The sequence below is a fragment of the Blennius ocellaris genome, assembly GCF_963422515.1.
Source record: "Blennius ocellaris genome assembly, chromosome: 16".
NCBI lineage: Eukaryota > Metazoa > Chordata > Actinopteri > Blenniiformes > Blenniidae > Blennius > Blennius ocellaris.
Window position 1 is genome coordinate 19,215,032 of NC_137665.1, and position 27,999 is coordinate 19,243,030.

The 27,999-nt window shown below is 49.6% G+C and overlaps 3 protein-coding genes across 4 annotated transcripts in view; 2 read left to right on the forward strand and 1 right to left on the reverse strand.

The window, feature by feature from the left end:
- hdac5 (histone deacetylase 5) overlaps positions 1 to 10,590 on the forward strand; it is a 29,674-nt gene extending 19,084 nt beyond the window's left edge. Inside the window, exons 13-28 of the mRNA XM_080510813.1 lie at positions 394 to 512; positions 594 to 798; positions 946 to 1,066; positions 1,780 to 1,913; positions 2,358 to 2,478; positions 3,088 to 3,137; positions 3,254 to 3,361; positions 3,770 to 3,825; positions 3,961 to 4,048; positions 4,567 to 4,686; positions 4,843 to 4,940; positions 5,053 to 5,171; positions 5,308 to 5,441; positions 5,863 to 5,944; positions 6,038 to 6,197; positions 6,408 to 10,590. Of these exons, the coding sequence (XP_080366939.1) occupies positions 394 to 512; positions 594 to 798; positions 946 to 1,066; positions 1,780 to 1,913; positions 2,358 to 2,478; positions 3,088 to 3,137; positions 3,254 to 3,361; positions 3,770 to 3,825; positions 3,961 to 4,048; positions 4,567 to 4,686; positions 4,843 to 4,940; positions 5,053 to 5,171; positions 5,308 to 5,441; positions 5,863 to 5,944; positions 6,038 to 6,197; positions 6,408 to 6,447 (1,755 nt within the window). The 3' untranslated portion in view covers positions 6,448 to 10,590. The remainder of the gene's footprint in view (positions 1 to 393; positions 513 to 593; positions 799 to 945; positions 1,067 to 1,779; positions 1,914 to 2,357; positions 2,479 to 3,087; positions 3,138 to 3,253; positions 3,362 to 3,769; positions 3,826 to 3,960; positions 4,049 to 4,566; positions 4,687 to 4,842; positions 4,941 to 5,052; positions 5,172 to 5,307; positions 5,442 to 5,862; positions 5,945 to 6,037; positions 6,198 to 6,407) is intronic.
- Positions 10,591 to 12,527: 1,937 nt separating this feature from the next.
- Positions 12,528 to 16,633, reverse strand: pex12 (peroxisomal biogenesis factor 12). Its single transcript, XM_080511778.1, has 4 exons — positions 16,414 to 16,633; positions 13,561 to 13,721; positions 12,964 to 13,487; positions 12,528 to 12,889 (listed from the first exon to the last, which is right to left on the reverse strand). The coding sequence occupies exons 2-4, from the start codon at positions 13,681 to 13,683 to the stop codon at positions 12,529 to 12,531; spliced, it is 1,008 nt and encodes a 335-aa protein (XP_080367904.1). The 5' UTR covers positions 13,684 to 13,721; positions 16,414 to 16,633; the 3' UTR covers position 12,528.
- A 2,396-nt stretch (positions 16,634 to 19,029) lies between these two features.
- foxred2 (FAD-dependent oxidoreductase domain containing 2) lies at positions 19,030 to 27,275 on the forward strand. Of its 2 annotated transcripts, none has more exons than XM_080512021.1 (10): positions 19,030 to 19,169; positions 20,762 to 20,982; positions 21,055 to 21,360; positions 21,856 to 22,107; positions 22,975 to 23,280; positions 23,353 to 23,519; positions 24,414 to 24,579; positions 24,936 to 25,162; positions 25,234 to 25,404; positions 25,721 to 27,275. In XM_080512021.1, the coding sequence occupies exons 2-10, from the start codon at positions 20,768 to 20,770 to the stop codon at positions 26,032 to 26,034; spliced, it is 2,124 nt and encodes a 707-aa protein (XP_080368147.1). In that variant the 5' UTR covers positions 19,030 to 19,169; positions 20,762 to 20,767; the 3' UTR covers positions 26,035 to 27,275. The 2 variants fall into 2 exon arrangements, with proteins under 2 accessions (XP_080368147.1, XP_080368148.1); XM_080512022.1 differs by having other exon boundaries at positions 19,043 to 19,169; positions 20,765 to 20,982.
- Positions 27,276 to 27,999: the final 724 nt, after the last annotated feature.

Consider the following 27,999-nt stretch of genomic DNA (forward strand, 5'->3'; position numbering starts at 1 on the left):
ATGAATAAGATTGTAAAGCCAAATGGGACAGGAAGTTAAGATGAAAGTAAGTTTTTATATTTATTAATTTATTTGCCATTTTATGTTGCTATACTTAATTTGTGTTCTTTTGTTAACTACATGTTTTGGATGGTTATCAATATTCAAAAAGAAATTAAAAAAAAAAGTGAATAAAAAAAAAAAAAAGGGGGACGGGGGGGGGGTTATGAGTATATTTGTTGTTTTGATCAACATTGGATGTGGTTTGTTGTTTGAGAAGTCCTGGAATGTTTTCAGATCAACACCCAGCTGATTGACCCAGGAGGCCACGGCGCCTCTCGTCCTGTCGTTTCAGTCTGTGCTGATTGCTTTTTGACAAACCCTCGTAAAAACACCTTGCGCCTTTATGTGTAGATGCTCTCCAAAGGGGCGGAGCTTCCTCGGCCCCCACCCACCCACCCGGAGGAGACGGAGGAGGAGCTAACAGAGACCAATGACATGCTGGACGACGACGAGGGGGCGGGGCTTCACGGGTTTGGCCAGCACTCCTGACTGTCTGTTTGAAACTCTCCCGCAGACCGTTAGCACCCACTCTGACAGCTTTGTCCAATCAGGCTTCAGGAGGAGGAGCCAGATGGGAGCACGGCGCCGGTGGAACGCCTCGCTGGGCCACTGAGGGGCGACGAGCCGCCGGACAGCGTGCACGTCAAAGGGGAGAGCACAGAGAGCGAGCTGGACGAGGACGAGGAGGAGGAGGACGACGAAGACGCCGTCCTACTGAGGGACGGCGATGAAGACGAGCCCGGCAGCTACACCCCGGTGAGGGGCAGGACACCAGTGACAATGGACACACACACACACACACACACACACACACACACACACACACACACACACACACACACACACCTCTCCGTGGCTGCGCTGGAGGAGTGCGTCTCTGATTCAGAAGCTTTTTCCCATCAGGCCTTGCAGCAGCTGGGTGTGTTCCAGTCCTTGCTGCCCCACAGACCTCTGGGTAGAGCACAATCCTCCCCCGCCGCGCCCGCGGGCCCCGCCCACCCCACCAAACACCTCTTCACCACAGGTCAGCCCTCCTGCAGGCTGTGTGTTTGTGTGTGCGATGTGGTGTGTGTGTGATGTGGTGTGTGTGACGCAGTGTGTATATGACAGTGTGTGTGAGACGTTTGTAATGATGTGTGAGAAATTGTGTGTAAGGTGTCTGATAGTTTGTGTAAAGGTGTGTGTAATAGTTTATGTGTGATGCTTTGTGACGGTGTGTGTGACCGTGTGTGAAGGAGTGTGTGATGTGATGTGATGGTGTGTGATGGTTTGTGATGGTGTTTGTGAAAGAGTGTGTGATGTGTCGTGGTGTGATGGTGTGTGTGAGACATTGTGTCTGAAGGAGTATGTGACATGGTGTGTGTCAGTGTGTGATGGTGTTTGATTGTTTGTGACAGTGTGTGATGACGTGAGAAGGTGTGTGTGAGGCGGTGGGTGTGACGGTGTGTGTGAGGCGGTGTGTGTGACGTGTGTGTGACGTGTGTGTGTGAGGCGGTGTGTGTGTGAGGCGGTGTGTGTGACGGTGTGCGTGAGGCGGTGTGTGTGACGTGTGTGTGACGGTGTGTGAAGGTGTGTGTGAGGCGGTGTGTGACGGTGTGTGTGACGGTGTGTGTGACGGTGTGTGAAGGTGTGTGTGAGGCGGTGTATGAAGGTGTGTGTGAGGAGGTGTGTGACGGTGTGTGTGACGGTGTGTGACGGTGTGTGACGGTGTGTGACGGTGTGTGTGTCTCCCTGCAGGGCTGGTGTACGACAGTCTGATGCTGAAGCATCAGTGTGTGTGTGGTAATGCTCACATCCACCCAGAGCATGCTGGGAGAGTCCAGAGCATCTGGTCCAGGCTGCAGGAGACGGGGCTGCTGGCTCGCTGCCAGGTACACACACACACACACACACACACACACACACACACACACACACACACACACACACACACACACACACACGTTATTTTTTCTGTCAGGATTTAGCGTCAAATGCCGGCGATCAACTGATTGAGATGTAAAAATATTGACGAGGCTCTTTGCCTTGACGGTTTATGGTAGAAAGTGGGCGTGTTCAGGGCGGGAGATCTCGAAAAGGAAAGTGTGTGCAGATGTGCGGGTGAACGGTTTTGTAGATCCCAATTTTTTTTGGGGGGGGGAGGGGTGAACCATCTCCAGCTTTTGGTAGTACGAACATTTTTATTAGGAAATCCTACACAAGGTTTTATAAAAGAAGCTCCTGTTGCTTCACAAAGTCAGCATGTCCACACACTGAATGGACTGTGTTTGTGTGTGTGTGTGTGCGCGTGTGTGTGTGTGTCTGTGTCTGAGCAGAGGGTTCGAGGACGGAAGGCGTCTCTGGACGAGATCCAGTCAGTCCACTCGGAGTTCCACACCCTGCTGTACGGGACCAGCCCCCTGAACCGCCACAAGCTGGACCACAAGAAGCTGCTGGGTAACTGCTGCACCGTCCACACGCTGCACTTCCTGTTAAAAAAAACAACTCATCAAGACTGACGAAAAATAAAATAAAATGTAAAAGTTAACCCCTAGAGTGCCAAAATGTGCTCTCTAGCGCCACCTAGAAACACTAGAAATACTATTAAATGACAGGGGAGACACTCCTGTTCACTAATCTGAATCGGTTATTTCTAGACTCGATCGGTTTCGTTTTTTTATGATCCGTCAAAGTTCCGAACGCCGAATTCCGCCTCCTCCCTCCTCCTCCTCCTCCCTGCTCCTCCCTCCTCCTCCTCCCTCCTCCTCCCTCCTCCTCCCTCCTCCTTCCTCCTCCTCCTCCCTCCTCCTTCCTCCTCCTCCTCCGTCCTCCTACCTCCTCCTCCCTCCTCTCATTCAAATATGTGGGAAAACCAAACTCTGTCCTCACAAACAGCGGTGCCAAAATAGCCCCAACAAGTAGCGACTGTGGCTAAACCGTGACTCTGAGCCACATAATAAGCACAGAAACACGACACCATGGACTTCCTGTCTTCAAAATCTCACCTGTGCCCTCTGACCTGTGACCTCTGACCTGTGCCCTCTGACCTGTGCCCTGGTTCCACAGGTCCCATCAGTCAGAAGATGTATGCTGTCCTGCCCTGCGGTGGAATCGGGGTAAATCGGCTTCTGTAGTTTACCGACCGTTTGCCCCCCTGACCTCTGATTGCCCCCCTGACCTCTGTTGCCCCCCTGACCTCTGTTGCCCCCCTGACCTCTGTTGCCCCCTGCAGGTAGACAGTGACACTGTGTGGAACGAGATGCATTCATCTGCTGCTGTTCGAATGGCCGTGGGCTCCGTCATAGAGCTGGCTTTTAGAGTGGCTGCAGGGGAGCTGAAGGTACACACTGTACTACACTGTACTACACTGTACTACACTGTACTGCACTGTACTACACTGTACTGCACTGTACTCTACTGTACTGCACTATACTGTACTGCACTGTACTACACTGTACTGCACTGTACTACACTGTACTGCACTGTACTATACTGTACTGCACTGTACTATACTGCACTGTACTATACTGTACTGCACTGTACTATACTGTACTACACTGTACTGCACTTTACTACACTGTACTGAACTGTACTGCACTATACTACACTGTACTACGCACTGTACTGCACACTGATACACACTTGGAGACAGACATGCACACTTACCCTCTCTCTCTCTCTCTCTCTCTCTCTCTCTCTCTCTCTCTCTCTCTCTCTCTCTCTCTCTCTTTCTCTCTCTCTCTCTCAGAATGGTTTTGCAGTCGTTCGTCCTCCAGGTCACCACGCCGAGGAGTCCACCGCCATGTGAGTACTCCCAGCCGGAGGTAGTACCTCTCTCTCCCCTCATCTGACTGTGTGTGTGTGTGTGTGTGTGTGTGTGTGTGTGTGTGTGTGTGTGTGTGTGTGTGTGTGTGTGTGTGTGTGTGTGTGTGTGAACAGGGGATTCTGCTTCTTCAACTCGGTCGCCATCACAGCCAAACTGCTGCAGCAGAAACTGGGAGTGTTGAAGCTTCTCATCGTGGACTGGGTGAGTCATCTTCATCCTCCTCATCGTCCTCGTCACATCATCGTCATCCTCATCACATCAGTTTCTTTTCCATCGTCATCCTCATCACATCAGTTTATTTTCAGACTTGGTTTCTATAGTGTGTTTTGAATCATGGATAAAACACACACACACACTGCAGTGGATAAAAACTCTTTCTGACTCTTTGTCCTTGTTTTTACTGTCCTGTAGTCTTTGTTTACTGTCCTGTAGTCTTTGTTTGCTGTCCTGTAGTCTTTGTTTGCTGTCCTGTAGTCTTTGTTAACTGTCCTGTAGTCTCTGCTCAGGTCTTTGGTTGCTCAGGTCTGTGTGCAGTACTTGTAGTGTTTGAAAAGGAAGCCAATAGTGCAGTACTGCAGGTTACTCTGGATGGTACATTACTGCAGCCACAACACTGAGGAGGATTTTTACTCAGAGTAAAGACGCCATCTATGAACATTGACACCTTCATTTGCTGTTCCTGCTCCCCGTTGTTCATGACCTTTGACCTCTCCCCGCAGGACATTCACCACGGCAACGGCACCCAGCAGGCCTTCTACACCGACCCCAACGTGTTGTACATCTCCCTCCATCGCTATGACGATGGGAACTTCTTCCCGGGCAGCGGTGCCCCTGAGGAGGTACACACACGCACACACACACACACACACACACACACACACACACACACACACACACACACACACACACACACACACACACACACACACACACACACACACACACACACACAGAGTCTGGGTCTGAGGTGGCTCGACACTCTGTCCTCCCTTCAGGTGGGCTCAGGAGCCGGGGTCGGGTTCAACGTTAACATCGCCTGGACCGGAGGAGTGGAGCCCCCTATGGGTGACGTGGAGTACCTGACCGCCTTCAGGTGAAAGACCGGAGCCAGACCAGGAGCTGCTGGTTGCACACCCGTCCTCTAACACTGTGTGTGTGTGTGTGTGTGTGTGTGTGTGTGTGTGTGTGTGTGTGTGTGTGTACAGGAGCGTGGTGATGCCCATCGCCCAGATGTTCAGTCCCGATGTGGTCCTGGTGTCGGCGGGCTTCGATGCAGTGGAGGGTCACCAGTCTCCACTGGGGGGCTACAACGTGTCTGCTAAGTGTAAGTACAGCCCGCACTGCTGCCCCCATGCTGCCGCTGTGCTCCTGCCCCCTGCACTGCTGCCCCCCGCGATGCTGCCCCCCCCCCCCCCACCCATGGTCCCGTCGCCCAGACTGCCTGACCTCTGCTGTGGCAGGTTTCGGCCAGCTGACGCAGCTCCTCATGGGCCTGGCGGGAGGACGGGTGGTCATGGCGCTGGAGGGGGGTCACGACCTCACGGCCATCTGCGATGCATCGGAGGCCTGCGTGGCGGCGCTGCTGGGAGACCCGGTGAGAGAGGAAACACTCTTCTTCCTCTTCCTCAAGTCAGTAACGACTGAGACGTGGGATTACCTCCAGAATAACAGCGTTTCTTCAAACCAACCAAACTGTCATGATGAAGTTGAAGAAGTGGAACATACCATGTGCTCCTTATGGGGGGGTAACTGGAACGTACCATGTGCTCTATACGGGGTTATCTGGAACGTACCATGTGCTCGTCATGGGGGGGGTTAATTGGAACGTACCATGTGCTCTCTACGGGGGGGTGTTAATCATCAATGCGTTAACTCAGAATGTGTGTCATGTCATTTCATTTGCGCTGCATACATAACCAGCTGTGGGGTTCATGGTTGTGTGCGGTTCTCTGCTGAAACTTGAATTTAACCCTTGACCCCCTCCCCCCCCCCGCGCCCCCCGCCCGGTCTTTCAGTGTGACTCAGAGGTTCAATGGCCCCAGGAGAAGCCGTGTCCTAAAGCCGTGGCCTCGCTGGACAGAGTGATCCAGATCCAGAGTGAGCAGCACTCAGGTGAACATGGAGTCTAAACAGAGACCTGGGCCTGCCTGGTAACGCCCCCCTCCCCCCCCCCCCCCCCCCCCACCACAGGTAAACACTGGCCATGTCTCCTGGCATCGTGTCAGACCAGCGGAAACTCGCCGCTGGACGGCCAGGCAGAGAAAGACGAAGCCGAGACACTGAGCGCCATGGCGTCGCTGAGCGTGGATGTGGAGCCGCCGGGCTCTGGTCCTGAGGACAGAGAAACCAGGTGAGCCTCAGGAGCCTCTCCTTGGTGATGCGTTGGAACCAGGTGAGCCTCTCCTTTGTGATGCTGAGGAACCAGGTGAGCCTCAGGAGCTTCTCCTCGGTGACGATGGACCACCACTGCACGAGACATGAGCAGAGTTCTGCTGCACCTGTAAGAACAAAAATGAACCAAGACACTAAAAATGAGCTGGAATCTTCTGCTCCTCTGCAGGTCCATCGAGGAGCCCATGGAGGAGGAGCCTGTCCTGTAGGAGGAGCCTGACATTAAGGAGGAGGAGCCTGACTTCTCAGAGGAGGAGCTTGACCTCTGGGAGGAGGAGCCTGACCTCTGGGAGGAGGAGCTTGACCTCTGGGAGGAGGAGCCTGACCTCTAGGAGGAGGAGCTTGACCTCTTGGAGGAGGAGCCTGAAATTACGGACGAGGGGCCTGTCCTGTAGGACTGGGAGCCAGTGGAATGAACCTGGGTGGAGCCACAAGGAGCTCCTCCTCCTCCTGGTTCTCCAGCTGGAGGAGCTACTGACGACCAGAGGAGAATGTCTGCATGGGGCAAAGTTCAGTGTCTGTTTTCTCTGATTTTAGCAATCCCCAAGACCACTGCTCCAGTCTGGACCCTAAGAGGACTGGTCCCGTGTGGTCCCTGGGAGGACTGGTCCTGTCTGGTCTCTGAGTCCAGGAGTAGGGGACTCTTGGTGCCTTTCGTTTCAGTCCATAAACCCTCAAACCAGCCAACGTGAGCCTGTCAGGACTGAACACCCCCCTCCCCCCCAGGCTCTGGTGCCTGTTCCTTCAGCCTTTGATCTTTGTTCAGAAGCTCTGAGAGGAAACCGTTTCCTCCTGGACCGGTTCCTCCTGGACCTTCACTACGTACCAGAAACCTCCCGGTGGAATTTTTAAGGAAGCTGGTAAAAGTGTCTCAGGATCAGGTGAGGGTTAGCGGTGTGAGCTCTGAGTGGCTCTCTGTGGTCACGTGACCATCCACGGTAATGTGACACGACAGCCCCACCAAGTCCCTGCTTTCTGTTTGCTGTAAATACTGTTTCCTGTCCTGTTGCCCTGGTTACGTCACTTTTCTATGCTGTACATACATTAATGTATAGAAACACAGATACCTTTCTCTTTTGTATAAAAAAGGTAATAGTCTATAAATGTGTGTGCAAACTGTTTTATCCAATGAGATTGGAGCTTTCAACAGTCAGACAGCTGGAGGAGGTGAAGTCCAGTCAGAGGAGAGTTCACGGTCAAAGGTCATGTGTGGGTCAATATGCTGTTCCAGGTACAGCGTCTTGCAGGCAGAGCCATCGCCAGCTTGTTTTGTTAGCTAGCCCCAGTTCAGTTCGTCGTCGGTCGTTTGAGCATTTCATGAATTTCTAACCTCTGCTAGCCAAACGGCTTATTGTACAGAAGAGCCACACTCTAGAACCCGTACTCCTGCTGCGGAGTCCAGAAGCACTTTACTCTTTGCTGGTTTCAGTATCAGTATATATTCAGACTCTCGGTATCGACGACATGGATCTGGGGAAGTCCACGAGACTCCTGAACCAGGCAGGAATTTCAGTCTTTCTGAGGTCCGTCTGTCCTGGATCACAGAGTCCACAAGGATCCAGCACTCTGCACCTCGTCTGAACACCAGGGGGCAGGGGTGAGCCACATTTCATTAATCCAGTTCACTAAACTACCAGTGAGCACAAAGCGGCGGATGAGAACAACAACGGAGGGTTTATACGACAAGGAGATATTTCAATATTGCTGCTTGTCCAGAGAGACTGTCCATCGTCACTGACCAATCAGCAGATGATTGCACTGTAGCTGTGCTGATGTGCTAGCTACCTCGACGGAGTGCTTACCAAATTGAGTAACGGTTAGGTATGGTACTTTTAGTACCATCTGCACCTTTTGTGAAGGACACATTAAAACCTGAGCCGTCTTGTACCATACCTCACTGTTCTGTACTGTACCATATTGTACCGCACCGGACCATATCGTACCGCACCGTACAGTACCATATTGTTCCATACCATACTGCACCATATCGTACCATATCGTACCAAACCGTACCGTACTATAATGCACCGTACCATACCGCACTGTACTGTACTGTACCATATCGTACCACAACGTACAGTACCATATTGTTCCATACCATACGGCACCATACCATACCATATGGCACCAAATCGTACCGTACTATAATGCACCGTACGATACCGCACCATACGTTCCATATCGTACCGTACCATATTGTACCGCACCGTACCGTGCCATAGGAGCTCCTGCCGAAGCTCCGCCCCTCCTGTTCCTGAGAGGAGGAGCTCCTGCCGAAGCTCGTTGAAAGACGCCGTGTTGTGTTGTGTGTCGACGTTTAAATAAACCAGTTAACAAAACAACCAGTGAGCAAAGCGCCGTATGTAAACAACAACGGGAGGGTTTACTGCCGATGAAATAAATATTGCAAGGCGAGTCCAGCGGCAATCGTCATGACCAATCAGCGGACAGCTGCGTTGTTGCTCCCAATCTCAGACCCGTTCCTCAGTGCTTGCTCCCTCAATGGAGGGGTGGCGGAAAATCGTACCTGGTATTTGCAGTTTCTTTCCCCACCATCCACAACTTTTTCAGTCCGACCACGAGAAAACCCGTCCCGCCTCGCGACGTCCAGGGACAGAAAGTGCGGTGGAACTTGCAGATCCAGAATCCCTATCATTGCCAGCCTTTGAGAATCTCTTGGTTCCGTTAGAAAACTTCACTATTGGTCACCATGAAGCAACACAAATATGAACTAGTTTCCCTGCACTACACTCACTTTAGTGTTAACAGTTTCAGAAGGAACTTTTCCAATAACGTGAAAGTTCACAACTGGACTAACCTAATGTCCACACCAGTCACAGCTAACCTCAACAATGCGACCTACAGGAAGCTAACAAGCTATCACAATGTTGATTGTGCGAACCTCAACAATTTGACGTACAGAAGCTAACATGCTATCTTCATGCCAACTGTGCTAACCTCAACAATATGACGTAGAGAAGCTAATGTGCCATCTTCATGCTCACTGCGCTAACCTCAACAATATGACGTACACAAGCTAACATGCTATCTTCACGCTAACTGTGCCAATCTCCACAATATGACGTACAGAAGGTAACGGGCTATATTCATGCTAACTGCGCTAGCCTCAACAATGTGATGTACAGAAGCTAACATGCCAGTTTCACGCTGTGTATCCTCTGACTGGATTGCTTCCTTCGGGTCTCATAGTTCAAAGCAATACAGGTGGACGGTGAGACGTAGGACCGTTGAAGCCACACAGCAGCATGACAGTTGGTCAAGTGCTGCCCGTGGTCCCTCACACCGCACTGATTGGTCAGTTTGTTAACTTTCAATTAATTGATTTGATTGGCTGATCAGTTCGTCGACCCGTTTCCAGGTACTGCAGTGTCTTGTTGGACTGAACACAAAGGTCATTTTGTCGGTCCAGTAAGCGCAGCGCCTCCTGCTGTACGTTGGAGGAAAGGGACTGTTTTGGTAACTTGAGCTGGACTGGAGCTGATGCAAGCTCAAGTGAAGGAAACAAGTGAGCAACAACTACCTTCTGAACGATGCCTTAAAGCCTTTCAACCTTCAACGGGGAGTGGACTCACCATGGCTTTGGCACCACCTTGTGGCAACAGGCAGAGCGCCAGCCTAAGATATTTCAATGCGTCTGAGATAAAGGAGAAGTGGTGGTGAGACGCCGTCCAGCCAAAGCCGTGTTATTATAGTAATGATCTCTGATGGTCTGTCACCATCAGTATTCAGAAGAAAGTGGAAGGAAACGACATTTCTCTAGTTGTCGTCGTTCTCAGCTGTACACGTGACAACCCGACACTCCAGCGTCCGGCGGAGTCGGTTTGACCCCGTCAGCACTCATTAATTTTACAATCAATACATTACATATCCACGTTTCTAGATACCAGCAAATGTTTTGTTGTCATGGTAACGCGAAGAAGCACATGTGGCAGCGTGGTGGTCTACATAACGACTGGCTGGTGTAGTCAGGGGTTTCCTTTTCAAACTGTGCGGTGGGGTCATACATTACCCAGAATCCTGTGGGGGACTGTTGGTTTCGCGTCCCGCTGGCCACCAGTCCTTCCAATCAGTCACACAGGCGCCAGAGACCTGGTTCTTCTGTCCCTTCAACCCTCGTCCTCACAGCTGTACCTGGTCCAAGGCCCTTATCACCAGTACCGTCATACCAGATCTGATCAGACCCAGCCAGACCTAGATCAGATCCAACCCAGACCCAGACCAGACCTGGAGCTTCCATCCAGATTGAACCCTTCACTTCCGTGAGGAAACTCTTTACAGACCGAGCAGCACTTTGTTTCAGTAACTTGGCAGGAGAGGAAGTTGATTTCTATCAGGAGGTCAGAGGACCAAGGGGGGGGGGGGGGGGGGGGGGGGATGGGGGACACGCCTACTGTGTCCAATCAGAGACGTTCTTTACCTTGTTGTCCTGTTAGTTTTTTATTTCTTTTTGGGGGGGGCGGGTCTTTGTATTGTGCTGGTCCTGAATCACGAACACATTCCACACACTCACATGTATATAAAGCGTATTTAACACGAGTAATACACAGTCGGAGTGGTCACGTCCTGTGAGGGACGGACCCTCCTTCATCCTCAGCCCTGATCTTTGTTCACTGTTTCTTTAAGTGGCCTGTTGTTGACTTTGTCTGGAAACTCAATAAAGAACTTCACTGACTGTCTGCTGGGTCCGGGTTTCATGGTGTCCTGGTCTAATGGTGTCCTGGTCTCATGGTGTCCTGCTTTCATGGTGTCCTGGCCTCATGGTGTCCTGGCCTCATGGTCCACTGTATCAGAGTCCACCAGACTGTAGACTCCACAAGACTTTAGACTTCTATCCATCTATCTGTATCTATATCTATCTATCTATCTATCTATCTATCTATCAACCTATCTGCATCTATAGCTATCTGTATGCCAATCTCTCTGTATCTACAGTATCTATCCATCTATTTATTTGTCTGTATCCACATCTGTTTATTTGTCTATATCGAGCTGTATCTATATCTATATCTAACTATCTAAATATCTATATTCAATTCTGTATATCTTACTGTACAGGTGCTGGTCATATAATTAGAATATCATGCAAATGCGGATTTATTTCAGTAATTCCATTCAAAAAGTGAAGCTTGTATATTGTATTCATTCATTACACACAGACCGACATATTTCAAATGTTTAGTTCTTTTAATTTTGACGATTATAACTAACAACTCATGAAAATCCCAAATTCAGTATTTCAGGAAATTAGAATATCACTGAAGACCGATACAAAAAAAAAAAAGATTTCTAGAAATGTTGGCCAACTGAAAGGTATGTATAGCACTCGATTGTTAGTTGGTGCTCGTTTTGCCTGAAGTACTGCAGCAATGCGGCAAGGCATGGACTGCATCAGTCTGTGGCACTGCTCTGACAGTGGCCTTCAGCTCTTCTGGACCGAGTCTGGCGTCTCACATCTTCCTCTTCACAAAACCCCAGAGACTCTCTGTGGCGTTCAGGACAGACCAGTTTACTGGTCAATTAAGAACAGGGATACCATGTTTAGCACCGTGTGCTGTTATAAGTCCTGTTGGAAACTGAAATCTGCATCTGCATGAAGTTGGTCAGCAGCAGGAAGCATGAAGTCCTCTGAAGAACTTCCTGGTGCCGGCTGCGTTGACCTTAAGGACCAGTAAGGAACGTAGCAATTGGCTGTCCTCAAAGTCGCTAAATGATGTCATCACCTCGTTTGCATAACTGGACATTGACGTGTAATTGTATGGCACGCTGTAGGAAAGAGGAAAAACGTCATGGAAGAGACAAAGTACCCCCAAAAAAAGCATGCATGTATCTGTCACCAACAGACAGAAGAATCCAGAGACTGATAGCTCCTTACCATCGGTCCAAATGTACAATCCCACATCAGAACAGTCACAACAAACAGTTAAATCTGTTGGATCTCATTCTGAAAAGGGAGACGAGAACTAACAACAGTTAATGTAGGCTCAGGTCTGGTTCTGGAGCTCCGGTTGATTTGAGGTGGATTCATGATTTATGAGTGTTTTTTAGTGGCAGCAGAAACGGAGACAAGAAAGTTTTTGATGAAACGTAAAACTTTATGAGATTCAACACAACTCAGTCCTGGAACGTCTCCATTAGAAAATCTGTCACTTTCAAATCCTCACGGCATCCAACTCAAGGAGACTGAGGAGCCCTGTGGTCCCCCGATACCCCCTGATGGTCCCTGTGTCGCCCCAATACCCCTCTGATACCCCCCCGCCCCCCCATGCAACTCAGCTCTCGGGGCAGTAGATCTTGACCAGGTGCTGCAGGTGGGCGGGGCCCCCGGTCAGCGGGCAGCGGCGGTTGGTCTTCACGTAGGCGTAGAGGCAGCGGTAGCAGAAGACGTAGCCGGAGGTGGACAGCGCGGTGGCGTTGACCCGGGGGCGGAGACACAGCGGGCAGCTTCCGTCGGCGACGCCCGGCGGCCGCAGGTGGAGCGGCGGCGGCGGGGCAGGCAGCGCCGTCAGGCTCTCGGCGGCGCCCCGGCCGTCTGAGGAGAACCACCAGTCCAAGAACTGGAGGAAGAAGACGCCCAGCGAGAGCGAGCTGGACAGGGACGAGGCCACGCCCCTCGCCGCCCGGGACAGGAAGCTGTGGAGAACCGCAGAGACCGTTACCTGGGGGAACCCGCGGCCCAGAGGACCTGATGTGCTTGCTACCGGTACCTTGAGCCGCCGCTGCTGGCAGCGGCCTGCATGTCTCGCAGGTCTGCGGCGTTGAGCCGCAGCAGCCGGACTCCCGCCAGCCACAGCAGGGGATTGTGGGTATCGGTCCTCCCGAAGACGTAGAGCAGCTGCTGGCAGAAGGTCCAGGTCTGCCAGGCCGAGCTGACGTACGGGAACGCCGCCACGGCCGCCCGGTACAGCCGCCGGCCGGGGCTCGGCGCCGGCCGGATGGAGAAGTCCTCCTCGTCCCGTTGCCGGGCCAACGTGGCCTCCATCTTGGCCCGCAGGTACGGCACCAGGATCAGGAGCAGGAGCGAGCGGCGGCGCGCGGCGGCGGACAGCCCCGGACGGGCGGCGAGGCCCCGCCCACACGCGCTTCTCTTCAGGCCGTAGAAGTTCTCGGAGAAGGAGGCGGCGCAGTGGGACAGGAAGTGGTTCTGAAGGAGGAGGTCCAGCAGCAGGTGCAGCTCGTCAAAGCGTCGCCACAGGAAGCCAAACCGCGCCGGGTTGGACTCCGCCAGGACCTGAGCGGCCCAGAACAGATGCCATGAGGACCGGCGCCGCCCAGAGCTCGCCGGCTCGGCGCCCTGCGCTCACCTTGACGGCGTGTCTCAGCGCCGGTCTGACCGCCTCCATCAGGGACTCCTGGGCCAGGACCTCGAAGAGGGACGGCTGCTCCAGGGCGGCGCTGGAGGTCAGGTGGGCCCCCGCCTCCGCCATGCTGCTGGACCGACAACTGGTCCACTGAGGACCTGAGCCTGGACCAGACCTGACACAGTTAGACTACAGGCACAAACTACAGATAAACTACAGGTACAAACTACAGTTAACCTACAGGTACACACTACAGTTTAACTACAGGTACAAACTACAGTTTTACACTACAGGTATAAACTACAGTTAAACTACAGGTACAAACTACAGTTAAACTACAGGTACAAACTACAGTAAAACTACAGGTACACAATACAGTTAAACTACAGGTACATACTACAGTTAACCTACAGGTACACACTACAGTTTAACTACAGGTACAAACTACAGTTTTACACTACAGGTATAAACTACAGTTAAACTACAGGTACAAACTACAGTAAAACTACAGGTACACAATACAGTTAAACTACAGGTACATACTACAGTTAAACTACAGGTACAAACTACAGTTAAACTACAAGTATACACTACAGTTAAACTATAGGTACAAACTACAGTTAGACTACAGGTACAAACTACAGTTAAACTACAGGTATACACTACAGTTAAACTGCAGGTACAAACTACAGTAAAACTACAGGTACACAATACAGTTAAACTACAGGTACACACTACAGTTAAACTACAGGTACACACTACAGTTAAACTACAGGTACACAATACAGTTAAACTACAGGTACAAACTACAGTTAAACTACAGGTACACAATACAGTTAAACTACAGGTACACACTACAGTTTAAACTACAGGTACACAAAACAGTTAAACTACAGGTACAAACTACAGTTAAACTACAGGTACAAACTACAGTTAAACTACATGTACACACTACAATTAAACTACAGGTACATACTACAGTTAAACTACAGGTACAAACTACAGTTAAACTACAGGTACAAACTACAGTTAACCTACAGGTACACACTACAGGTACATACAACAGTTAGACTACAGGTACACACGACAGTTAAACTACAGGTACACAATACAGTTAAACTACAGGTACACACTACAGTTAAACTACAGGTACACACTACACTTAAACTACAGGTACACAATACAGTTAAACTACAGGTACAAACTACAGTTAAACTACAAGTATACACTACAGTTAAACTATAGGTACAAACTACAGTTAAACTACAGGTACAAACTACAGTTAAACTACAGGTACAAACTACAGTTAAGCTACAGGTATACACTACAGTTAAACTATAGGTACAAACTACAGTTAAACTACAGGTACACAATACAGTTCAACTACAGGTACACACTACAGATAGACTACAGGCACACACTACAGTCAGACTACAAGTACACACTACAGTTAAACTACAGGTACAAACTACAGTTAGAAACTACAGGTACACACTACAGTTAGACTACAGGCAAACACTACAGTCAGACTACAAGTACACACTACAGTTAAACTACAGGTACAAACTACAGTTAGAAACTACAGGTACACACTACAGTTAAACTATAGGTACAAACTACAGTTAGACAACAGGTACAAACTACAGTTAAACTACAGGTACACACTACAGTTAAACTATAGGTACAAACTACAGTTAGACAACAGGTACAAACTACAGTTAAACTACAGGTACAAACTACAGTTAAACTATAGGTACAAACTACAGTTAAACTACAGGCACACACTACAGTCAGACTACAAGTACACACTACAGTTAAACTACAGGTACAAACTACAGTTAGAAACTACAGGTACAAACTACAGTTAAACTACAGGTACAAACTACAGTTAAACTACAGGTATACACTACAGTTAAACTACAGGTACAAACTACAGTAAAACTACAGGTACACAATACAGTTAAACTACAGGTACACACTACAGCTAAACTACAGGTACACACTACCGTTAAACTACAGGTACACACTACAGTTAAACTACAGGTACACAATACAGTTAAACTACAGGTACAAACTACAGTTAAACTACAGGTACACAATACAGTTAAACTACAGGTACACAATACAGTTTAAACTACAGGTACACACTACAGTTTAAACTACAGGTACACAATACAGTTAAACTACAGGTACAAACTACAGGTACAAACTACAGTTAAACTACATGTACACACTACAGTTAAACTACAGGTACACACTACAGTTAAACTACAGGTACAAACTACAGTTAAACTACAGGTACAAACTACAGTTAAACTACAGGTACAAACTACAGTTAACCTACAGGTACACACTACAGGTACATACAACAGTTAGACTACAGGTACACACGACAGTTAAACTACAAGTACACAATACAGTTAAACTACAGGTACACACTACAGTTAAACTACAGGTACACAATACAGTTAAACTACAGGTACAAACTACAGTTAAACTACAAGTATACACTACAGTTAAACTATAGGTACAAACTACAGTTAAACTACAGTTATACACTACAGTTAAACTATAGGTACAAACTACAGTTAAACTACAGGTACACAATACAGTTCAACTACAGGTACACACTACAGATAGACTACAGGCACACACTACAGTCAGACTACAAGTACACACTACAGTTAAACTACAGGTACAAACTACAGTTAGAAACTACAGGTACACACTACAGTTAGACTACAGGCACACACTACAGTCAGACTACAAGTACACACTACAGTTAAACTACAGGTACAAACTACAGTTAGAAACTACAGGTGCGCACTACAGTTAAACTAAAGGTCCATCCGTTACCTGTAAACTCGTGTCACCGACGTGTCGTCATCCCGTAGACCTGTGCAGCTCTCACACATGCACACACTAGGTTACAAACAACAACCACACACACACACACACACACACACACACACACACACACACACACACACACACACAGTTACAAGCTACACACAGACACACACACTCCAAGCGACAGCTAAACACAAACTCAGTTCCAGACGCGCCACTCAGCCGCCATCTTACTCCGGGCAGCAGTTTCCTGGTTTTTCTTCTTCCCCTTCTTTCATTTCTTGGCGGGTTGCAAACAGCTTTCAGCTGCATACCGCCACCTACTGTACAGGAGTGTGTAGCGTCACATACCCGCCTTTACATTCTCCCTATTAAATGAGTCTCTCAGAAAGTTGAACAACGCCTTCCTGACATTAGATACGGCTCTAGACCCTAGTCCCAGCCAGGCTCTAGTCCAGGGGTGGGCAATCCTGGTCCTGGAGGGCCGCAGTCCTGCATGTTTTGGATGTTTCCCTGCTCAAACACACCTGTTATCATGATGAGGCTCTGCAGAAAGCTTGACAAGGAGCCACTAATTGCTGTCAGCTGTATTGATGTGAGGAGACATGTAAAACGTGCAGGGCTGCGGCCATCGAGGACCAGGATTGCCCACCCCTGCTCTAGTCCCTAGTCCCAGCCAGGTTCTAGTCCCTAGTCCCAGCCAGGCTCCAGTCCCTATTCCCAGCCAGGCTCCAGTCCCTAGTCCCAGCCAGGCTCCAGTCCCTAGTCCCACCCAGGCTCTAGTCCCTGGTCCCAGCCAGGTTCTAGTCCCTAGTTCCAGCCAGGCTCCAGTCCCTAGTCCCAGCCAGGTTCTAGTCCCTAGTCCCAGCCAGGCTCCAGTCCCTAGTCCCAGCCAGGCTCCTGTCCCTAGTTCCAGCCAGGCTCCAGTCCCTAGTCCCACCCAGGCTCTAGTCTCTGGTCCCAGCCAGGTTCTAGTCCCTAGTTCCAGCCAGGCTCCAGTCCCTAGTCCCAGCCAGGTTCTAGTCCCTAGTCCCAGCCAGGTTCTAGTCCCTAGTTCCAGCCAGGCTCCAGTCCCTAGTCCCAGCCAGGTTCTAGTCCCTAGTCCCAGCCAGGCTCCAGTCCCTAGTCCCAGCCAGGCTCCTGTCCCTAGTTCCAGCCAGGCTCCAGTCCCTAGTCCCAGCCAGGTTCTAGTCCCTAGTCCCAGCCAGGTTCTAGTCCCGTTGTGCTGCTCTCACTTCCCCGTCCAGCTTCTTTCTTTCTGATGCAGGTTTTACACAGAGAATGAAGACGTCAGAGCACCATGTGGAGTTTTTCTGGACAAATCGACGGATTGTAGAAAGCAGGACTCCGGGAATTACTTTTCACAGGTAAGGTTATAATATTACTATCGTTTGAATAATGCAAATATGAACTTATTGTTCTGTATTTCTGTCCACCAGTGAACTTATAGTAGCTGACATGAGTTAAGATTCCTCTCATGTCTCCTCCTCCACACTGAGAAACACTGACAACATGTGACTGGAGAATAGATTGAAACAAGTTTACTCACAGTTTCAGCAGCTTTGCTTTACTATCAACATTTATGCATCAAAATAGGACTTTGGTGAAGAAAGGTTGTATGAAATTGGAAGGAAGAAATAAGGAGTTAATAAGCTTAATCTTGTTTTGACTCTCAAATGTCCGAATTTTATTTTGAAGGTTTCCCAAAGACAAGGCTTTGAGGAGGAAGGATTCACCTTGTGAGTCCTCTGTGGTTTGCAGGGAAGATTTTAAACGGGATGAGTTCGTCCTTCATCTTCATCTTCATCTTCATTTTCACCTTCACCTCCAAAGAACAGGTGGCTCAATCAATAGGCTATTAGCATTCATGGATGTAAATATCCTATTACCAATCACAAGGCAGGTGGAATACTTATCTCTATAGACTGTGTGTGTGTGTGTGTGTGTGTGTGTGTGTGTGTGTGTGTGTGTGTGTGTGTGTGTGTGTGTGTGTGTGTGTGTGTGTGTGTGTGTGTGTGTGTGTGTGTGTGTGTGTGTGTGTGTGTTTTATAGTTGACCTATCATAGATCACAAATCAGAACATTCTATTATTGTTTATTCCACTATAAACATCAAAATACACCAAACCATGTATCCAGTATCAGAACTGCGTGTATGAAGTTTGCAGGAAAGGAAACCAGGTGAAGATCAGTTCAGTATTCAGCGACTTATGGTTGATTAAAGTCTCTGACACTTCATTGCTCCTGTCAAGCAGATTAGACTGAGCGGCTGACCGGACCAAGATGGCGGCGTCACACCACTCGCCAGCGATAATAGGTCAAGGAGGCGACTACTCTTTATTCTGTCTGTAGAGCGGTACTATGTATTATGTAGAGTGGTTGTATGGCCACAGTTCTATAGCATGTAGTTCTATGATATGTACCGTAGTTTATGAGGGTTATTTCAAGAGTGAGTAGTTGTTTGGTACGCAGATATATGGTGTATATACTATAGGTTTAGATCTATGATTTTGTTTTGTTATGTATTCTATGGGCAGTGCTTCTATGACGCATAGCTCTATGGTGTGTAGTTCAGTGACGTTATATAGCCACGCCCCTCCTCGACGTAGTCGTCCATTGGTGTGTTTTTTCCAGGTCGGCCGGACGCGCTTTTCTTTTCTTTTCTTTGTAAACATGAAAACATGTCAACAAACATGTCAACAAACATGATGACGTGTTTCCGCCTCCTGATGTTGGGATCGAAGGATCGTCTGATCTGACAAGGTAAAGACCTCGTCTGGAAATATCTGGCAGCCTCCTCATCCCGGAGGAGTGAGACAGGAGAGAGAGGAGGAGTGAGACAGGAGAGGGAGGAGGAGTGAGACAGGAGAGGGAGGAGGAGTGAGACAGGAGAGAGGAGGAGGAGTGAGACAGGAGAGGGAGGAGGAGTGAGACAGGAGAGAGAGGAGGAGTGAGGCAGGAGAGACAGGAATGAGAGAGACAGACAGGCGAGACAGACAGGAGAGACAGGGAGCAGTGAGACAGGGAGGGGTGAGGTAGGAGAGACAGGGATGAGTGAGACATGAGAAACAGAAGGATTGAGATAGGAGATATAGCAGAAGTGAGACAGGATATACAGGGAGGAATGAGGAGAGACAGGGATGAGTGAGACAGACAGGAGAGACAGGGAGGGGTGAGTGAGGCAGGAGGAGTAGGACAAAAGAGACGGGGAGGAGAGAGACAGGAGGAGTAAGACAGGAACAAGAAATACAGAAGGAGAGAGACAAGGGGCGTGAGGTAGGAAGAGTGAAACAGGAGGAGAGAGACAAGATGGTATCAGTATAATACTAGTATAGTATCAGTGTGGTATTGGTATGGTATCGGTGTAATACTGGTATAGTACCAGTGTGGTATTGGTATGGTATCAGTATAATACTAGTATAGTATCAGTGTGGTATTGGTATGGTATCAGTATAATACTAGTATAGTATCAGTGTGGTATTGGTATGGTATCGGTGTAATGCTAGTATAGAACCAGTGTGGTATTGGTATGGTATCAGTATAATACTAGTATAGTGCCAGTGTGGTATTGGTATGGTATCAGTATAATACTAGTATACTACCAGTTTGGTATTGGTATGGTATCGGTATAATACTGGTATAGTACCAGTGTGGTATTGGTATGGTATCAGTATTATACTGGTATAGTACCAGTGTGGTATTGGTATGGTATCAGTATTATACTGGTATAGTACCAGTGTGGTATCGGTATGGTATCAGTATTATACTGGTATAGTACCAGTGTGGTATTGGTATGGTATCAGTATTATACTGGTATAGTACCAGTGTGGTATTGGTATGGTATCAGTATAATACTAGTATAGTATCAGTGTGGTATTGGTATGGTATCAGTATAATACTAGTATAGTGCCAGTGTGGTATTGGTATGGTATCAGTATAATACTAGTATAGTATCAGTGTGGTATTGGTATGGTATCGGTGTAATGCTAGTATAGAACCAGTGTGGTATTGGTATGGTATCAGTATAATACTAGTATAGTACCAGTGTGGTATTGGTATGGTATCAGTATAATACTAGTATACTACCAGTTTGGTATTGGTATGGTATCGGTATAATACTGGTATAGTACCAGTGTGGTATTGGTATGGTATCAGTATTATACTGGTATAGTACCAGTGTGGTATTGGTATGGTATCAGTATTATACTGGTATAGTACCAGTGTGGTATCGGTATGGTATCAGTATTATACTGGTATAGTACCAGTGTGGTATTGGTATGGTATCAGTATTATACTGGTATAGTACCAGTGTGGTATTGGTATGGTATAGCTGACAGTAGTTCCACATGGTCCAGCAGGTGATGTGGGCGCTGACAGTGGTGATGGATCCAAAGGGTTGGGGTCTGGTCATGGTCCAGCTGGTCCTTCTGGTTCTGGGCTCCTCTGAGCGGCGCTATGAATACTGCGTGCTGGGAGGAGGTCCTGCAGGACTCCAGATGGGTCACTTCCTGTCCAAGGCTCAAAGGAACTACGTCATCCTGGAGAGGAACTCGGGCCCCGGCAGCTTCTTCAACAAGTAAGAGTGTTAAGGATGCGTGGTGGCTCTGGTGCTGCTCGGCCTTTCCATCACTTCCTGTTTGGTCCTTAGGTATCCCCGACACAGGAAGCTCATCAGCATCAACAAGATCCACACGGGGAGACAGAACCGGGAGTTTAACCTGCGCCACGACTGGAACTCGCTGCTGAGCGACGACCCCGCCCTGCTCTTCAGGAACGTGAGCAGCGAGTTTTACCCGCCGGCGGACACCATTCCCCGCTACCTGTCCATGTTCCAGGACGCGCTGGGCTTGAAGGTCCTGTACGGCGTGGACATCGGGACGATCCGGGCCGAGCCGTCGGCCGCCGTCGGACGCTACGTCCTCACCGACCAGCAGGGGTCACACTACAGGTGCAGGTGAGTTGAAATGACCTTGTGCCTGTGGAGTGACCCTGTGGATTGACCCTGACCTTGTGGGTTGACCATGTGGATTGACCCTGACCTTGTGGGTTGACCCTATGGATTGACCCTGACCTTGTGGAGTGACCCTGTGGATTGACCCTGACCTTGTGGAGTGACCCTGTGGATTGACCCTGACTTTGTGGAGTGACCCTGTGGATTGACCCTGACCTTGTGGAGTGACCCTGTGGGTTGACTCTGACCTTGTGGATTGACCCTGACCTTGTGGAGTGACCCTGTGGATTGACCCTGACCTTGTGGGTTGACCCTATGGGTTGACCCTGACCTTGTGGAGTGACCCTGACTTTGTGGAGTGACCCTGTGGATTGACCCTGACCTTGTGGGTTGACCCTGTGGATTGACCCTGACCTTGTGGAGTGACCCTGTGGATTGACCTTGTGCCTGTGGAGTGACCTTGACCTTTAGAAGTGACCTTGTGGCGCTTGTCCCCAGCGTTCTCCTAGTGGCCACGGGCCTGTGGGTTCCTCAGACGGTGGACTTTGTGGGGTCGGACCTGGTGGAGGGCTACGAGTCCGTGTCCACGGACCCGGCAGACTTCAGGAACCAGAACGTGCTGATCCTGGGGAAGGGGAACTCCGCCTTCGAAACGGCCCAGAGCATCATGGGAAGCGCCAGTCGGGTGCACCTGCTCAGCTCCAGTCCGGTCCGGCTCGCCTGGCAGACACATTATGTTGGAGACCTCAGGTGAGTGGCTTTACACCAGGGGGCGGGGCCTCTCCACAGCGGGGTATAATCCCTGCAGGGGGGTGTAATCTCTGCAGGGGGTACAACATAACAGTAAGCGGTGGAACATTATGGTGGAACATTCCAGGTGAATGTAAAACATTACAGTAGAACATTCCAGCTGAATGTAGAACATTATGGTGGAACATTCCAGGTGAATGTAGAACCTTCCAGGTAAACGTACAACATTACGGGTGAACGTAGAACATTACGTTGCAACCTTCCAGGTGATTGTAGAAGATTTTGGTAGAACATGGTGAACAGAGAACATTACGGCAGGGTTAGCATTCCAGGTTAATGTAGAACATGACAGTAGAACATTCCATGTCAATGTAGAACATTAAGGTAGAACCTTCCAGTTGACCATAGAACATTCACGTGAACATAGAACATTGCGGTAGAACCTTCCAGATGAACGTACAACATTACAGGTGAACGTAGAACATTACGGTACAACCTTCCAGGTGATTGTAGAAGATTTTGGTAGAACATTCTAGGTGAACATAGAACATTACGGTAGGGTTAGCATTCCAGGTTAATGTAGAACATGACAGTAGAACATTCCATGTCAATGTAGAACATTAAGGTAGAACCCTCCAGTTGACCGTAGAACATTCACGTGAACATTGAACATTGCGGTAGAACCTTCCAGGTGAACGTACAACATTACAGGTGAACGTAGAATATTACGGTACAACCTTCCAGGTGATTGTAGAAGATTATAGTAGAACATTCTAGGTGAACAAACATAGAACATTGCGGTAGAACATTCCAGGTGAATGTAGAACATGATAGTAGAACACTGAAGTGAGCGGCCCGTCTCTGCAGAGCGGTGAACAACGAGCTGCTGGACACGTACCAGCTGAAGTCGCTGGACGGGCTGCTGGAGGCGGGGCTTGAGGGCGTGGCGCTCGCTCGCAGGCCGTGGCGGTCGGGGGCAGCGGGGGCCGACAGCGGAGCCCAGCTGTTCCTGACCCTCGCCAGGTCGCTGGAGAAGAAGCAGAACGGCTCGGCGGCGGCGGCGACGCCGGCAGAACTGCCGGGACGCCACACGGACAACTTCCCGCTGCGGAAACCCTACCACCGCGTCATCCGCTGCCTCGGCTTCCGCTTCAACTTCAGCGTCTTCCACAGGTGAGGCGCCGCGCGTCGCTGTCAATCGTCCCGTCGTCCTGGCCATTTGTGACAGGGTGAACGTCTCCGTAGCTCCGCCCGCCCTCCACCCAGTCACAACGCCAAAGGACGGCTGCCGGCGCTGACGCCCTGGTACGAGGGCAGCGGCACCCCGGGCCTGTTCGTGTTGGGAACCGCCGCACATTCCAGGGACTACCGGGCGTCTGCCGGCGGCTTCATCCACGGCTTCAGATACACAGGTGACTTTAACTTTAACCTGACTCCACCCTGACTGTACCTACGTCCACCTACCTCCACCTGACTCCACCTAGTTCTATCCCAACTGTACCTAACTCCACTTGATTCTACCTAACTCCACCCTGACTCCACCTAATTCCACCCCAACTGTTCCTAACTCCACCTTGACCACACCATAACTCCATCCGTACTGTACCTAGCGCAACCCTAACTCCACCTAAGTCCACTCTGACTCCACCCCAACTGTACCCAACTCCACCCTGACTCCACCTAACTCCACCTAACTCCACCCCAACTGTTCCTAACTCTACCTGATTCCACCTAACTCCACCCCAACTGTACCTAACTCCACCCTGACTCCACCTAACTCCACCCCAACTGTTCCTAACTCCACCTGATTCCACCTATCTCCACCCCAACTGTACCTAACTCCAACTGATTCTACCTAACTCCACCCTGACTCCACCTACCTCCATCCCAACTGTACCTAATTCCACCTGATTCTACCTAACTCCACCTAACTCCATCCCAACTGTTCCTAACTCCATCTGTACTGTACCTAAAGCAACCTTAACTCCACCTACCTCCATCTGACTCCACCTAATTCTACCCCAACTCTACCTAACTCCACCTTGACTACACCATAACTCCATTCGTACTGTAGCTAACACAATCCTAACTCCACCTAAGTCCACCCTGACTCCACCCTAATTCCACCCCAGCTGTTCCTACCTCCACCTTGACTCCACACTTACTTTATCTGTACTGGACCTAACTCAACCCTGACTCCACCTAACTCCACCCAACTGTTCCGAAGCCCACCATGACTCCACCTAACTCCACCCTGACTCCAGTTGTTCTGAGTGCTGGTTCTTCTGGTTCTTCTTCCACCACAGTCCGAGCCGTCCACCGTGTCCTGGAACAGCGGTACCATGGTAACCGCTGGCCGGCAGCCCGGCTGCAGACGACTCAGCTGCAGTCCTGGATCGTGAAGAGGCTGGCCGAGGCGTCGGGGCCGTACCAGATGTTTAGCGTACTGGGAGACATCGTACTTCTTCGAGGGTAAGTCCGATCTGTGAGGCGTCAATTTAGTGCTAAAAACACAAGCGTATAAAAGCTGTAATCACACAGTTGGACCACTTGCTGTCGCTCGCTGTGACTTCTGTGATCTTTCTGCCCGGTGATGTTGAGTTTTGGCACTTTGGGGGCGGCCATTGCATAGACGGCCTCGTAATCCCTCCTCCTTTCCCATTGGTCCCTTTAAACGTCACTGCTACCAGAGCGGTCCGGGGCGGGGCTCGTGCCGAGGTTCAACCAGACACCTTCTGTCTCTCCTTTTTTTTGGTGACTGGTCAGGAGGTGGAGCTTTCATAGTTGTTGCTCTCTGATCCAGAAGTGAAGCAGCGGTTCTGTTGCAGGACGGACTGTGAGTACGTGGAGGAGTTCCCGCTGCAGGCCCTGCCTCGGTTCTCCCGGCTCTCGGGCCACCGGGTGTCCAGCCAGGGGCTCATCGTGGTGCTCATGCAGTACGGCCACAAGAACGTGGACTACCTGGGGCGGCACAGAGCGGAGACCGACTGGACCAAGGCCTGGAAGTCCAACTTCCTGCACCCGGTGCTGTACTACTACCAGACTCTCCCCAGCGGTGGGTAGCGGCTCCGCCCACGTCCCTCCTGGTCCGGGAGTGGCCTGTGATGGCTTGGTTTTGTTTCCCAGACGACGACATGAAGCGGCTGCCCGCCGGCTGGCCCTTACCGAGGCCCGCGGCGCTGCACCACATGGTGGAGGACTTCCTGACGGAGTGGGACGGCCCCGCGTCGCACCTCCAGCCGCTGCGCCGCTTCCTGGAGCGCTGCCTCCGCACTGACCTCCGGGCCTTCTACGCAGGTGACTTCAGCAACGACGTCACCGCAACTGCCTACATCCACCCAACTACATCACTGCAACTACATCAGCTCAAATACATCACCGCAACTCCCTCACTTCAACTACCACCGTCACTGCAAGTCCCATCAGCTCAACTACACCCATCACCGCCACCACATCACCACAACTATTTAAGGCAACGTCATGTATGAGCAGTACAGAGAATAGTACCACCATGTTGACTGGCTCCTGCTCTTTGTTGTCTTCGTGTTTCTTTTTGTTGTGAAAATAAATAAACTAGAAGTAAAAAAAAACCTGTTTTCTTTCCGTCTTTCAGAGTCCTGTTTCTGCTCGTCTCTGACACACCGCAAGCCTCCGCCGTCCTGCCAGCAGGGATACCTGAAGAACCAGGGCCTCCTGAAGAACCAGGCCCTCCTTAAGAACCAGGTACTCCTGAAGAATCCGGGCCTCCTGAAGAACCAGGACCACCTGCAGCAGCCAAGCCGTCGGCGGCACTTGGACAGTTCTGCACTCTTCCAGGCCGACCAGGACTCTGGTTCACCAGGAGCTGGCCCAGCAGCACTAGAGTACCTGGTGCCACCTGGCCCTCAAAGTCTGGACCCTCAAGGTCTGGACCCACCAGGGCTCTAGGACTGACACTTGACCCCATAGACATTGTAAAGGCTCACTGGCGGGTGGAGAGCGACACGGTGCTGCCGCCATATTGGATGGGGCGTCTCAGCCCTCAGAGAGCATCAGAGTCAACAGGAGTGACAGAACCAGCAACTTTGCGGTGTTTTGTTTCTAAAAGTTGAAGAAGCTGAAGAGCCGACCTGTGGAGCTTCTTCAGTCTTTCTCTGGAACTGAACCTCCGTCTGATGATGGCAGTCTTTATATGGTGCTTAAAGCTGGATGGATGGATGGATGGATGGATGGATGGATGGATGGATTGGTAGACGAGGGGCACGGCTGGGTGAAGTTCCTTCTGATAGACGGCGCTGAATGAAGAAATGACGTCATTTATTTCCTCAGAAGAAACTTTGTTCTTCTTCTGGAGAATGAATTGGCCTTTTACTGTACCAGAAGTCTTTGATCTGGAGAACTTTGACTTTGAACCAGGATTTCACAAACTGTGGAATAAATACTTTTTTTTGGATCATTTTTTATATCGGAGTCCTGTGGCAGTTTTTTTTTTCCCTTTTCGTATAAAGATACACAAGTAATCTAAGGCAGTATGATGTTCAAGGCCCCACAGAGATGACATTTTAAAATTTTGTTCTGGACGTTATATATATGAGAAATGATGGAAACCTGATGGATTTAGTGTTAATATTAGATTTAGTGATTTGGCCCAGGCAAGAGTCACACAGGAGGCTCCGAACTCAACATAAATCTGGAAAAGCCACTGATCAGGTGTATCTGGTTACTTAAAGGTATACAGGAGGATTTTCAGGAATTTTAGGAAAGAACCGCCCTCTCCACCGTTTGAAAAAAATGCGCATGCGCAACGCTGTACCTGCTCCCGAGACGGAACGCCTACTAAAACGCGTGCGAGAGACATGCACGAGCCCAGTTCTCCTCGTGCACGCTCTGTTTACAAGTCACAAGTCGGCATCGCTCACATAAGCTCACTTTACAAGAAGATTTGCACCAGAGGGGGTGAAACTGTGTAAAAATGTCCGAGAATAATGCATCGGGTCGGCCACCGGCATGATGAGGACCGTGTGGAGTGAGCTGCGCGCAGGGACGAGCACGTACGACGGGCTTACGTCATATATCACCAGAATGATTGACAATTGGGAGGACCAGTTATTTTGATGATCCACCCGGAAGAAGAAAATCCTCTACTATACCTTTAATTTACAGGGATTTTTTTTTAATGTCCCCATAACTCTAACTGCTGGTGCTGTGGCGCCCTCCTGTGGACTGTTTCAGACCAACTAAATAAACTTCAAAAAACACAAAAATAACATAAACATTCATTTCTATTTATGGTTTCTTTGATGACCACTCATCTGAGCCACAACAAATAAATGTACATAAACAAATTCGGTAGATAGTTAAATGGAAAAAGTTATGAAACTTCGGGATTAGAAAGTCAAAATAGTCAAAAAATACGTCGTTTTAGTTGGTTGTTTTTATGTGTTGAATTCAAGTCCGTTTTTAATTGATCTGAATGTTGATGGAAGTGAAAAATTCATAACGGCAGACGATGTATGTAAATCGAGGGATTCCCGAGGAATTACGCGACGCTATCCAATCAGAACGCATGTTTTCCAGGTAAGACGCAGCGTCACTGAGCAGAATGGGGAACACAAATCGGGAAGAACGGTATCACGGCGTTCATGCGAGAATCACATGATCGCGTTCTCTGTGCGAGAAATGGACAGGCCTGGCGATGGCGTGATCCGTTGGCGATACCAAAGTGATTTTTGCCGAAAAAAACATTAAAATATCACCAAAAAACCACGAGCCGGTTCGGTCAAGCCTGGTAGATGATTCAGTTCGGGAAAGCCTTAATGTCGAGCCCTGGTCTTAATATTTTTGTACCGCGGTACACCTCTGGACCAGACCGAACGGTACGGGTACCAGTACGTACATTGGTACACCCTTACC

Coding starts and splice junctions, on each gene's coding strand:
- pex12 (XM_080511778.1), bottom strand. CDS start 13,683: ATGGCGGAGGCGGGGGCCCACCTGACCTCCAGCGCCGCCCTGGAGCAG. Junction 13,488..13,560: donor CGCTGAGACACGCCGTCAAG/GTGAGCGCAGGG, acceptor TGGGCCGCTCAG/GTCCTGGCGGAGTCCAACCC. Junction 12,890..12,963: donor GCCAGCAGCGGCGGCTCAAG/GTACCGGTAGCA, acceptor GGTTCTCCACAG/CTTCCTGTCCCGGGCGGCGA.
- foxred2 (XM_080512021.1), top strand. CDS start 20,768: ATGTGGGCGCTGACAGTGGTGATGGATCCAAAGGGTTGGGGTCTGGTC. Junction 22,108..22,974: donor CATTATGTTGGAGACCTCAG/GTGAGTGGCTTT, acceptor CCGTCTCTGCAG/AGCGGTGAACAACGAGCTGC. Junction 24,580..24,935: donor GACATCGTACTTCTTCGAGG/GTAAGTCCGATC, acceptor GTTCTGTTGCAG/GACGGACTGTGAGTACGTGG.